The following is a 12,861-nucleotide window of genomic DNA, read 5'->3' on the forward strand; positions in this document are numbered from 1 at the left end:
AACAACGCCACGTTCATGGCGGGTATGGGGAGGGAAGGCAGGGACGGCGGGTAGCCAAGGGTGTGGTGGTGGTGGTGGTGGTGAGGACACACCGCATGCTCCACTGTGCTTTGGGCGCCAGGGCAACAACGATAGGTGAACGTGTTTCGTCATCATCCCCGTGCCGTCGTCATCGTTGTCGTTACGGGGGAATTCGGTGAGTGACTGGACGGTGGATGGCGTGGCAGAGCTGCCGAGCAGAGAGGTGTCGTGGGATGCGTGGGGTGGCATGCTTCTGCGTCTTTCGACCTTGAAGCAGAGTGCGCACCGACAGGGGCGCCCACGCACGGATGGACTGCGCAGAGAGTGAGAAGGGTGTGTGTGTATGTGCGCGTGGTAGCGCGCAGCCGTACACTCACAGGCAGACATACGTGTGTGGGCGCGCATACATGCGTCTGACCCCCTCTCTGCCATATCTCTCTCCCTCCACGCGTGATGGCGGTACAGAGTCTCTAGAGGATGGAAAATGCGCGAAGCGAAGAAGCCGGATGACGCACCAGCGGGGCGATGCGGCGGTGGAGGCACACACACACACACACACAGGTATACACACAGGCAACAGCAAGTAGCACATGGCGAATACCCCAGCGCAGCAAGAAGGGCGAAGCCATCGGGGTGGCGCTGGTGCGCACACTCGTGAGGTGATGATGATGGAGAGCAGCGTGGCGAGCAGACTCAGGCAAAATTCACGACGCGCACCGGTGCGGCAGCGCTGGAAGGCGTGCGCCGATCTTGCCGGAGGATGTGGTCACCATTGCTGCGGGTAGCGTTGCCACCACCTCTGCTCCGCCCGCTGTGAAGCATGCCGTGTCTGGATGGACTCCACAGGCTCGCTGCTGCTGGCGGAGTTGGGGGGTTGCGCCAACTGGAGGCGACGACGGAGGGCACAACAGTCGCCGATGGCGACGCTGGTGACGACAACGATGCTGCCATCAATCCTTGATGCAGGGAGTACGACAACGACGGTGGCGTGCAAGAAAAGTTGGAGCAGGGGGAGGGTGCCGGAGGCACACGGTAGCCAGCTGGGAACACACGGTCTCTATCGCCACCGTGATGCCCGCTAGCTGCATCCGACACACTCTGCCGACGCTCTTGACGTGGCGGCGGGGCTGGCGGGGACGCAGGAGACCAGGCAGGGGCCCGTAGTGCGCCATGGCACGGCTGCTGTTGCGGTTGGCAGCGTCGTGCCACGGCGCGATGACGCCCGGCGCGACTGACTGCTGCCGCCGACCGCAGCGCGAAGGCGTCTTCGTCGTCGAAGTAGGAATATTCGGGCTCTGCCGATGCGTCTGCCAGCACCTCGTCCTCGCCCCACGTTGCCGCCGCAGTCGTGATGAGGGCAGAGCCAGAGCTGGTGCTCGACCCCCTTCGCGATGATGCGACGCGTGTGCTGCTGCCACCGCGACCTGCGCGGGCTGGGGGCGACGGCGTCGCTCGGCGCGCGTGCGACGGTGACAATGCTTGCCGTAGCTGCCGTAGCTCGTGATTCATTTCGCGCTCACGCACGGCGGTGCAGCGCGCGGAGATGAAGGCGGCGCTCGGCGTCGAGGGCGGCTGCACCGACGCGTCAGCTGAGGGCACTGCTGGAGCGCTGCAATGGGGTGACCGATCTCTGTACTTGTAAAAGACGTCCACGTAGTTATACGGGGTGGGGTGCTGGCGCCGCGCGTGACGATCCTCGGCCGGCTGACACGACGACCCCTTCATCGGCTTCGCGGAGGCAGGACAGGGGAGGTGCGTGTGTTGCGGCGCCCTCAGCAGCTCCGCCACAGTTGTTGGCAAGTGTACGACGTCGCCTGTTCGGGCCGCCTGGGAGAAGGCGTCGGCTAGCGTTGCCGGTGCAGGGCGTGTGCGTGGCGGCGTTGTTGTGGCAACCACATGCACGCCGCCGTGTGCGCAACGCGGCGATGACATCCACACGCCGGGGCCACATTCCAGTGGTAGTCGCGTGATGAGGAGCGGTGCTTGCGGAGCGCTGGCGTGCTGCACTGTATGGTCCTCCGCATGACCCCAGCGACGCCGAGAGCAACTGCTCTGATCCAGGTTCACGTGGGTGGCGGCGCCGCCGTTCCTGACGCAGCGCACCAGCTGCTGGTCCTGCACGTACTGGGTCCACGCAGCCGTCGGGGCTGCGTATGCCTGCGGAGAGCGCGCACGAGTTGGGCTTTGATTGGGGCGCGCGCCGGAGCTCATGGGCGACACGGTGACATTTGTCGCCGGTGACGACCGCGTCGAGCGCATCTCCGTGATCACCTCGAGCACGAGCGGCACCGTGGATGCCGAGGGCACGTGTGATGGCTCAAAGGCTGAGAGTGCGCGACGGCGTTGGGCCGGGGACACTTCGCGCGCTGGCGTCTGGGGTGTTGGCTCGGAGACGGACGCAGGTGCGCCGGTACCGCTGTCCTTGCACACGCCAAGCGCCGCCTCCGCGCTGCTCACAGCCTCCTTGTCGCCGATGTATTCGTAGGAGCGCTTCCATGGCGCTCGGCGATCGGGGTCCGTTTCGAACGCCGCCCGGCGTGCTGGCCTACTGTGCCGCGTCCGTTGCGGGTCGTACGCGTACACATCCCCATCCGCGTACGGCCGGGAAGAACTGGACGAGGACGTCGACGGCGATGAGGCTGAGGCGGCGGCGGCGGCTGCGAGCAGTGGTGAAGACTGAGGCTCACGCTGCGGGGTGTACTTGCGCATCAGCGCAGCGTAGCCGCGGCGAGGGGAGTCGGTAAGGGAGCAGGGGATCGTGTGGCGGTTGATGAAGGATGGACCGCGAGTGGTTGAGGCGTGACGCGAGGGCATCGTCGTACGTGGCTGGTGTGACGCGTCCACCACATCGTCCACGCTGACCACCTGATACTGCTCCTGGCTCAGGGGAGGCCGCGACAGTGTGCTGCCGCTCTGTGCCACACCACCGTCAAGGTTCCCAGCCGACACCGCGGCCGAGTTCTCCTGGCCTTGTGGCCACGCTGGTGCTGCGCTGCCTTTCTCGACGGTAGCCTCAGTCTGGAGCGAAGCCTTGTGCTTATCCCGCACCGCCGCCTCAGCGCAGCGCAGCGCGTGCAGCAGCACGCTCACCTCAGCCGGATTGACAGGCTCGCGCCCCTGCACGAGCTGCTGCTTCTCTTCCGTCGGCAGCACCGTCGTCGGTGACCTACGACCGTCAGACGTCGTGGTGCCGCTCGCGTTGATGGCAACGTCCTTCTGCTTCACCTGTGGAGCGCTATCACCGCTGTCACCGCCCGCCGCCTGCCCGCTGCTTGTGGTTGTGGTGGTGACCGTCAGCGCCGTCATGTTGGTCAAGTGCGGCGAAGGGGAAGAGGTCGACGTGTGCTGCTGTTGCGGGTGCGGGGGCTGCTGCGATGAGGATAGATGACGCTTGCGCGCATTGGACCGCGTCGAGAGGGAGGAGGCGGAGTTCGAGGTCGGATCCCATTCAAAGAAGTCCGGTGTGCCGTCTGCCACCAGAGCCGGAAAACCATTCGCCGTCGCCGCTGCTTCCGTAGCCGCCGCTGTCGCCGACTTCATCGGCGGCTCTGCTGCGTCGAAAACCGCAACATCGCCGCCAACGCTCAGCTCGTTCACCTCCTCCACAAGCTCCCAGTCGCTGTCGTCCTCGACGTCCTCTCCTGCCGGTGCATTGCTTCCCGAAGCCGCCGCGGGCGTCGCTTGCTCGTGGCCCGCCGCTGCGCTGCTGCCGCTCTTGGCGTCGGTCGCCGAAAGACGCACCTGCTCCTGCGAGCGTTGCGGTGTCGCGTCCTCCCGCTGCTGCTGAAGTTGACGGTGACGCTGGCGCGCAGCATCTCGCACGACGGTGCCGCTCGCCGACTCTAGCAGCACCGTCATCTCGCGGATCGCCTCTACCCGAAGCTCCTCGCGTGCCTGCGTCTCGTCGAACACGACGTCATCGATGGCATCGCGTAGCGCCACGTCCATGGAGGACTGCAGCAGCTCGCACTGGCGCAGTCGCGCTGCCAGACCACGCAGATGAAGCTCTCGCAGCCGTTGCCGCCCCAGCTGCTCCGCCTTCTCGATCACCTCGCGCCGTTCGTTGTCTTCCATCATGTGACACAACGCCAACTCGCGGCCAATGCGCAGCAGCTCCAATGTGTCGGCTGCAGGCGAGTTCTCCAGTGACCGCGCCTGCTGACCTTCGAGCCGCTCCATCGCCATCAGCCGCTGGCGCGCCAGCGCTTCTTGCACCACGACGCTGTACGGATCCAGTGCATCTGCGCCACACCGGCACAGCCGCAGGAGAAGTGTGCGTGCGCTGGCCTCTGCGCCCTCGACAACTTCGCGTCGTAGCAGCTCGTCAGCGAGTAGAGCTGCGCTGACGATGCCGAGCGACAAGCTGCCGGATAGCCCACGCATGCGTAGAAGTCGCTCCACCTCCTCACGGCTCGTCGGTGGCGGCGCCGTGACTGTCGCAAGCACCGAGGCCGCTGCGGACCTCGACATGGAGGCGGAGGCGGCTGGGGTAAGAGGCGACGGCGGCAGTGGAGGCACCCAGGCCCGCTGCGGTGCAGCCGCCCCGTCACGGGCGACGCTGCTGCTGGTGCCGGTACTGGTGCCTGTCCACCTACGCGTTGCAGCAGCAGCCGCGACTGCCGACGGGCGGGCCGGTAACAGCGCGAGCATGCTAAAGTCAAAGACCTTCTCCTGCAGTACCGCCTCTCTGTCTTGCAGCATATCGAGCATGACCATCCGCCGGCCCTCCCGCTCGAGCTCCATCAGCTCGTGGAGAGGCGCGTCCGCGATCCGGCGACGGTGCGCGAGCACAAACCTGTCAACGACGTCCGCGGTGGGCGGACTTGGCGGAGGCGCTGCTGCTGACGACGATGCATGCTGCGGCACAAGCTGATCGTCTCTGCCCTCGAAACGGACTGGGCCGCGTGGCTGCCCTGCAATGGCCTTCCCCCGTGCGTTGTCCTCTTCATCGTTCATGACGTCCACATCCGCCAACAAGTCGCGCGCGACAGGGCGGCGCTGGAAGAGGGAAGCCGCTGAACACCACTGCTGCTGCTCACCGCCGCTCAGGTGGTGATGGTGGTCGCACTGGCTGCGGTCACAGGGAGAGGGCTGCGGGGGCCAGCGCCACATGCTGGTTGTGTCAGCGGCCGAGGGCGGTGCGTCATGCGCCCGCAGCGCAGCACGGGCACCGTAGGCGCCGTCGATCATCGCTGCCGGCAGTGCAGGAGGGACTGTGTGCTGCGTCGGTGGTGGCACAAGCCCGCGATCTGATGGGGAGGAGCGAGCCACCACACACGTCGCAGGCACCGTCCCGCCCGCCGCGCACGGGATCGGCGTTCTGTGCTGCGTCTCTCGCACATCCGCCACCACCACCTCTTCACCACCAGTGGCTGCAACAGCCAGCTGGTGGTTTCGTGCGCGCGTCACGTTCGCCCCACGATCCGCAGCGGCGGCAGTACCGACGTCTTCTGACGCGTCTGTGCGCGGCATCGCAACATCTAAGCCGTCGCCGTCGTCGTCGGCGCTGCCGCCGCGGGCAGCCGGAGGCTCAGGGGCAGCCAGGGCCGAGGGGGCTTTCTCCACCTCGTCCTCCAGTATCCCCACTGGGAAGTGCGCGGCGGCAGCGTCGGTGACAGGGCGCTCGGCTGCTCCCTTTTCCACGCGGAAGCTCAGGCGGGAGGACGACGAGAACGAGGTCCGCGAGGATGGTGCGTGAGCGTCCGCTGTCACCACGGCCGGCGACGCGGTGAGCACCGTCGCAGTGTGCCCGACTCCATCCTCCCGACTGCCTTCGACAACCTCGTCGATTCCGTCGCGGGCGGTGATGTGCGTCTCGGCCACGGCGATGTCCTCACGCCTTGCATGCTGCTGCTGCACCCGTTCCGCCACTGCTGTTGCCGTCGCGTCGTTGACATCATCGTAGCGGTGTTGCACAACCGAAGGTTCACGTGGGAGGGAGGGGGTGACAGGTGATCGACTCGCATCCACCGGTACAATCGCCGGGCGATCCTCACCGTTGCCCACTGGCGACGGAGGCACCTCGGACACCTCTGCTCCGGTAGGCTGCAGCGCGTAAAGTTGTGCTTGCTGCTCCTCCTGTGCCGTCGCCGATGGTTGGCTTGGAACGCCCAGCAGCCACACCTCAGCCTCGTCATCCAGATGTGCATCTACGAGCTCCTCACGGTCGGTGCTACATGGCGCAGTCGACGCTGCTGCTGCTGGTGCTGCAGAGGAGGGATAGGTGCCTCTTATCGGGGCGGGCTGCGAGTGCGGGGTGGTGTGGGCAGAGTGCCCTGTAAACTGCCACGGGTCAGGTACGGCCGGTTCGGTCTCAGCCCAACACTCGGCACGCACGGACGGTGGTGTGGCTGCGGTGGCGCTCGAGAAGTGAATGTCACTCCTCTCCGTCGACGACCGCACATGCGAGACAGACCGCGTCGACGATGCCGAGACCTCTTCCCTTACCGCCGTTGTGAAGAGTTGCGCGGGCAGCATCGCTCCCTCCTTGGTCACTGCTGTAGCTTCGCGGCCCGCCCAGGATGGCATCACTGCCGAGGAGACCCCCTCTTGTGGCCGGTGGACCTCGGCAGGACTCGCGTGGGCGCTCGCGCCGCGGTATGTAGTGTCCTCCGTCAGCTGCACGAGCAGATTCCTCTCGTCACCACTGGCATCCGCGGCTGGCATGGGAACGCTATGGGTAGCATCATCGGCTGGCAGGACATCGGCGATGTCGCGCTCCTCCGTGTTTCCCGAGACGGAGCGTTGACGCGAGGAGAAGAGGGCCGACAGGGTCGTTTGAATGAAGGTTGAGGTGCCCATCACCAGCTGCTGCTGCTGCTCCTGCGGCTGGTGAGGGTGGCATATTTCGTCATCGTCTTCATGGTGACACTTCATGGCACTCGTCTCCGCCGTTGCTGCGGGCGTGAGGGAGGTGGACGGGGAGGAGGCCGGGGTACGCACCCCGTCCGTCGCTACCAGCTGCAGCGGCTCTGACCCCACGGACGCCCGCGCACTCTCCGCTGCGTATGACGACACCAACACCGCAGGGGACGCTAAAGACGGTGGCGGAACCCGGTATGCAGCATCCCTCGCCGGTGGTGTGGCGTCGGCGGCGGTGCTGCTGCTGACGAGGGCAAGGGGAGGCGAAAGGGCTTGCGGTCGGCTGCTCGCCAGGTGATGTCGTGGGGTCGCTGCCTCTGCGCCTTCGGTACAGGGGACCGGTGCAACTCTGTCTTGGTGGTTCCATGCAGTTGCCATGCTGCTGTTGGGGCTCACTGGAACCTTGACGTAGAGTCGCTGCGGGTGGCCACATGAGCGGACGTCTGTGTTGTACAGCTGCAGCTCATGCGGTGCGACAAGCTCTGCGATTCTGTGCGCCGCGTCCGGCAGCGGCGGTTGTGGTGAATCATCCATCAGCCGACGAGCACCTGGCAGCGCTGAACGGTTGGCGAGGTTACTTGAGCGATGCAGCGGGAGTGGCGGCGACAGGGGGGCGGATACAGAAGTGGGAGCCGACGGCGGGTGTGACGCGGTTGGTGGTGGGGAGCGCAGGTGCAGCGGTTTGCGCGCTGTCGCCGCCTCACGCTCTGCGCGGAAAGACCGAGGGGAGTCGGCGTCCGGCGCCTTCGATGAGGGTGGCAAGTTCATGTCTATTTTCGGCGTACGGGAAGCGGTGTGTGTGTGGGGGGGGGAGGAGGAGGAGGAGGGCTGCGCGTGCGTCTGTATTCATATCGCTCAATCACTCACAGCCACTGCAGCGTGGCGCTTGGTCCTGGCAGCCCGCCTGGCAGCAGTGGGCGCCTTTGGGCAGAGGCAGACGCACGGACGGCGGTGTGCCAGATGAAGGACGTGCAGAGAGATGGGGATGGTCACGCTAAGTTCAGGGCAACGGTGGCCCGTAGACACACACACACACACAAGCACAGAGGCTAATGAGCCCGCTGCTGGTCGGCGGTGTTGGGTGTAACGCCGCGGCTGTGATGGTAGTCGTCGGCTTCGATTCGTTGCCATGCGCAGGTGCGCGATGCGGACGTGAAAGGGAAGGGGAGGCGGACGAGGGGAGGGGGAGGGGTGGCGGCGGCAGTGAATCATTCTCGGGTTCATCAGGGCACTCGCGGTGACGGACTGCGGCACACGCGCGCAAGCACCTTGGGGTGTGCGTACACACGTGTACACATGTGTGTACGCTTCATTGGGATGGTGACGGGTGGAAGAGGCTCGATCCCTGTGTGCGACCCCGCAAAGACGGACCTGACGGACAGACACGGCCACACATGCCGCAGCAGCCGCGCAGATGGCCCCCTCCCCCGCTCTCTTCATGGGGAGGTCGGTGCGATGTGTCGCCATAGATGCTGGTGGCCAGGTCCTGGATGGTGTTACGTCACAGCGACTGGCGAGGCGGGGTGGGTGGGCAGAGTTGGAGGCAGGAGTCGTGTTCAGATGCCGAGCGCCGCCGCGTCGGCTGCCTCGTACACGCGTCGCAGCAGGTGGATAAGGCGACGGTCCTGCACGCTGCCAGGAGCCACGAGGAGCTCCAGCCGACGCAGGAAGGCGAGAAGCCCCTCGAGACCGAGGAAACTTTTTCCGATGGTCTTCCCAGCCGCGTCCACGGCGGCGACCTTCTCCCCGTCGCTCGCACCATCCCGGTTGCCTTCAACGGGTATGCGAAGCAGCTCGCACAGAATCTCCAGCACAGTGTGAGGTAACGTGCGCTGCAGAACCGCCTGCGTGGCGGCGGCCGCGTCCATGCGCTCAGCCGCCACCGTCGACGCTGCCGCTTCATTCTTACGGCGGTTGGCACCGCCACGAGTGTGTGAGTAGGGCAGCAACATGAGGTCCGCCAAGCACTCGCCCAGCACCTCCCGCAGCCGCGTCTGCGACGCCGGCTCGCCGTCGTGCTGCAGCGCCCGCCACCCGGTGCGGTACACCCGCGCACCAAACAAGGTTGTTATGTGGTGTCGCCGCTGCCAGCTGCTCGGCATCAGCACCAGCGTGTCCTCTCCCTCGGTACACAGGGGGTCCCCGGACGACGACGACGCCGACCGCGGCACCACGCAGTCGAAGAGGTGCTGGAGATACCCCAGCCATAGCCGCAGCAGCCCGCGTGGCCGACAGGCATAGCCGAAGACGCAGCTGTGCACCGTCGTCACGAGACCGCGGAAGGCGGCGATGTCCTCCGAAGTGCAGAAGGTGACGGTGCGGCCAACGAACTCGCCAACCTCGTCTTCACGCGCCATGCGATGCTGCTCCTCCAGCGCAGCGCGGAGGCCGTGAAGGGCGCGGCCGCAGCTGCGGTAGGCACCGACCACCATCAGCAGCCCGCACGGCGCTGAGGCGAGAGAGGTGGAGGCGAGCTGCCCGTGGCGGGCGAGAGCCGCAGCGAAGCGCGCGTCTACAGCGTCCTCAGAAGGGCCGGACGGCGCTGTTAACGTGGGGTTGCGGGCGCCAGCGGCAACGGAGACCGACGCCGCTTCGTCTCCGCGGTGCGCGAGGAGCGGGTTGTCTCGGCGGCACTGCGCGTCGATCTGTGCTGTCTCTCTAGCCAGGGTTGCTGCACCTCTGTCGCTCCGCACGGCTGGGGAGCCCACCTCAGCGACGCCAGAGAAACCCCACGGCGAGGCCACAGCAGTCGTCGGGGATGATGGCGCCGCTGACGTGCTCGCAGGCTCGGCAGCACCGAACCACGCTGCCATCTCCGTCACCGTCGCTGCCCTGTTAGTCGATAGCCCCCCTCTGTGTCGCGTGCAGTGACGCAGACACAGGGCGGTGTGCCGCTGCACCGTGACATAGACCTCTTCCAAGTCCCACGGGAGCGAAGCGAGACCGCTGGCAAGGAGCAACAGGATATCCTCGGCGACAGCGGTGTCTGCCCACACCGGCGACCCCTCCGTCGCATTGCATGGTAAGAAGCTGTCTGCGCTACCCCGATCGACTTCTCCATCGTGCTGCCTACTCCCTAAGAGTGTCATGAGCGGCAGGAGGTACGACGCGAGCAGTGCCTCATCCTCGCGCGCCACGCGACCTCGCCGCTCCAGTTGCAGCAGCACACCATGCGTCAGCAGCATCCACAGGCGCGTGTCACGACGCAGGAGGCACACGAGGGGCTGCTGAGGGAGCGGTGGTGTCGTCCTTGTGGCTGAGCCGGACGCTGCGGCGAGGGACGGAGAGGAGCTGGCGGAGCTTACATCTGGCGGGCCCATCAGGAGGTGGGAGAGCCGCCGCACAGAGAGGGTGAAGAGTCGCTGCCGTTCAGGGCGGAGAATAAAGAAACAGCTCTGGTCGTACACGGCGTAGAAGTCTGCGGCGATGTCGCACAACGCTGCAGTCCATGCGTCGTTGCTAGCACTGCTGCTGCTCGCCGCAACCCCGCCGGCAGGGCTGTGCGCGAGGGCGGCAAGAAAACGCGCCGTGGCCGCGCCATCATCTGCGTTGTTCCAGCCACGGACGTCGTCGTTGGCGCCCGCGCTGCCGTCACACGACTTCGACACTGCCGCGGTCGCGGTGGTCGGTGCTGCAGTGCTGCTCAGCAACGGCAACGGCAGCGGCAGCGGCGAAGTGGCGCGGTGCCGCCCATGCGTCAACGCCTGCTCCATGCAGTGGAAGGCATCCGTCATTACAGCGGATAGATGCCGCCCACGCCGCCGCCAGTGGCGCTTGAACTGCGCGGCAAACGGCCCAGCCGCCACCTCGGCTGAGTCGCTCGCTCCAACGGTGTCGCCGGCCTGCTCTGTGCCAGTGGTGCTCATCCACGACGCCTCCTCCGGTACCTGCACGCGCAGCAGCGTTGGGTACAACTGCCATAGGTACACACCGGCCTGGGTGCACAGCGTCGACCTTCCCTGATGCGGGCCCATCGCGGCGGCGGGTGCATGCCCTAAAGATGCAACCAAGCACTGCGAAAATGCGTCCTGCAGCGCCACCACGTTGTGCGCCACCGCCTGCAGAGCGGAGGGGTCCGCAAAGGTGGAGCTGTGCAGACCGCCGCTGCGGAGGGCGAGGGCAGCCTCTCCGTACACACGTAGCGTGTCGCGCAGCTCTGCAGTGAAGGCACGAACGGTACCCTCCAGGAGCCGTCTGTACAAGAGTTCAGTCATGCATGCCGGTAGCACATCGGTGGCTGCCGTTGTGAGCACACCGGCGCATGCCCCGGCCGGCACGTGCTCGTCGGCGCGATTGCCGCTCAGTGCCGCCATCAGCATCGTCTCTACGGAGGCGAGCAGTGTGGAGCACCACAGCCAGTGCGTCTCGGATGGCGCGTGCTGCTTCACGTCTGCAGCGAGCCGCAGTCGACGCCAGTGCGCCTGCTGCGCCGCCGCCATCCGATGCACATCCGCCTTCTCCAGGTCTTCCTCCTCCAACGTGCGGGCCAGCACGTCGTTTGTGTAGAGGTCCGCACCGTAGTAGCCGTAGAGGATGTACCAGCACCGCCACACCAGGTGCGCCTGCCGCTGCGCCGCCGAGCTCAGGGCAGCACGCAGAGCCGCGAACGACTCTACAGCTGTCATGCGCGGGACGTCAGTGCGCGGCGCGGCGCGTCGCGGTGGTAGCTCAACTCGGATGCGCTTCTCCGCCGGCGCCTTCTCCTCTGCCTTCACACTGCTGCTGCTGTCGCAGTCGGCGCGCATCTCGTGACCACCGCAGCGGTATACCATCTGAGCTGCGCGCTGAACCTCTGCCTCTGTCAACGGACTCGCCCACTCTGCCCATGCAGCTCTCGCGCGGCCGAGCAGTCGTATGATGAGGCTGGCAAGGATGGCGTAGCCGCCTTGGCCGAGCACCATGAAGGACTGCGCTGCCTTGGCAAGGGCGCCAGTGAAATACACTATCTCCCCGGTGTGTTGCCGCTGCTGATCCCGCATCGCCGCCCGGCGTACGTCTATTGCCTTCAGCGTCGCTGACGCCTCAGATGGCGGCGCTGCTGCTGCGGCAGCCACCAGCTTGACGAGGTCGTCCGACCACGACTGCTCCTTACGCAGTGCCTCGCGCACGCTGGCTGTGCCAAGAGCGCCGAGCAGCTCGTGCATGGTGACGGCGCCGTCACACTCAAGGACTGTCGTGGCGGACGGCGACGACGATGACGGTGTTGGTGCCGTCGTGGTTGTTGCCGCCGCGTCTGCGGCAGGAGGGGCAGCAGCGCGCTGCTGTGTCCACTGCGTGTACATAGGAACAAGTAGGTAGCGCAGCCACAGCAGTGGGGCATCCTGTACGAGGTGTCTGGCGAGGGTCGTGACAGGCGTCTCTCCAGTGGACGCCGGCTGCAGCTGTGGTGGGGGGTAGTTGTGGTGGAGCGGCAGGTGGAGCTGCAGCGCCTCAAGCGCCTGCTGCATCATGAACGTCCAGCTCGGTGACGGCGCCGGTACCGGCGCGTCGCTGCTACTCACAACAGCACTCGCCGCCGCTTCTACCCTCTCCGCTTCACTGTGGCGACTCGGCGGTGGGTGGGGCGGATGGGCGCCGTGGCCGCTCAGCTGAGGCTCGACGAAACTCTCGCCGTCCATCCTTTTGATTTCTTCTTCGCGCCCGAGTGCCGTCGCGTCCGCTGTCTCGGCGTTGTTGGCGCCTGTCGGGCTACTCTCACCGGACTCGCCCGCCACAACCGCATCATCCGTGCCTCCATCCTCTTCGTCTTCGACGTCGCCCAAGCGCACCCACTGCTGCACCATCCATGACGGGTAGTCGCCGCCCCAGAGCATTGCCGTTGTCTCTGCAATGAAGCGCGCGTGCGGCCCTTCGTGCAGCGTGTCCGCAACTGCCGCAGGCGACGTCGATGCCGACGACGGTGTACATGACGGTAATGCTGCTGCAGTGGCCATCGACACGGATGACTCGATGGCGGCCCATAGCAGCGACAACTCCGAA

The 12,861-nt window shown here is 66.2% G+C and overlaps 2 protein-coding genes across 2 annotated transcripts; both read right to left on the bottom strand.

The window, feature by feature from the left end:
- Positions 1–714: 714 nt before the first annotated feature.
- On the bottom strand, positions 715–7,416 carry LMXM_03_0850 (conserved hypothetical protein; the record flags this gene model as incomplete). The annotated part of the gene is made up of 1 exon (XM_003871705.1): positions 715–7,416. The coding sequence occupies one exon, from the start codon at positions 7,414–7,416 to the stop codon at positions 715–717; it is 6,702 nt and encodes a 2,233-aa protein (XP_003871754.1).
- Positions 7,417–8,438: 1,022 nt separating this feature from the next.
- On the bottom strand, positions 8,439–12,695 carry LMXM_03_0860 (conserved hypothetical protein; the record flags this gene model as incomplete). The annotated part of the gene is made up of 1 exon (XM_003871706.1): positions 8,439–12,695. The coding sequence occupies one exon, from the start codon at positions 12,693–12,695 to the stop codon at positions 8,439–8,441; it is 4,257 nt and encodes a 1,418-aa protein (XP_003871755.1).
- Between the last annotated feature and the right edge of the window lie 166 nt (positions 12,696–12,861).

The sequence above is a fragment of the Leishmania mexicana genome, chromosome 3, assembly GCF_000234665.1.
Source record: "Leishmania mexicana MHOM/GT/2001/U1103 complete genome, chromosome 3".
Lineage (NCBI taxonomy): Eukaryota > Euglenozoa > Kinetoplastea > Trypanosomatida > Trypanosomatidae > Leishmania > Leishmania mexicana.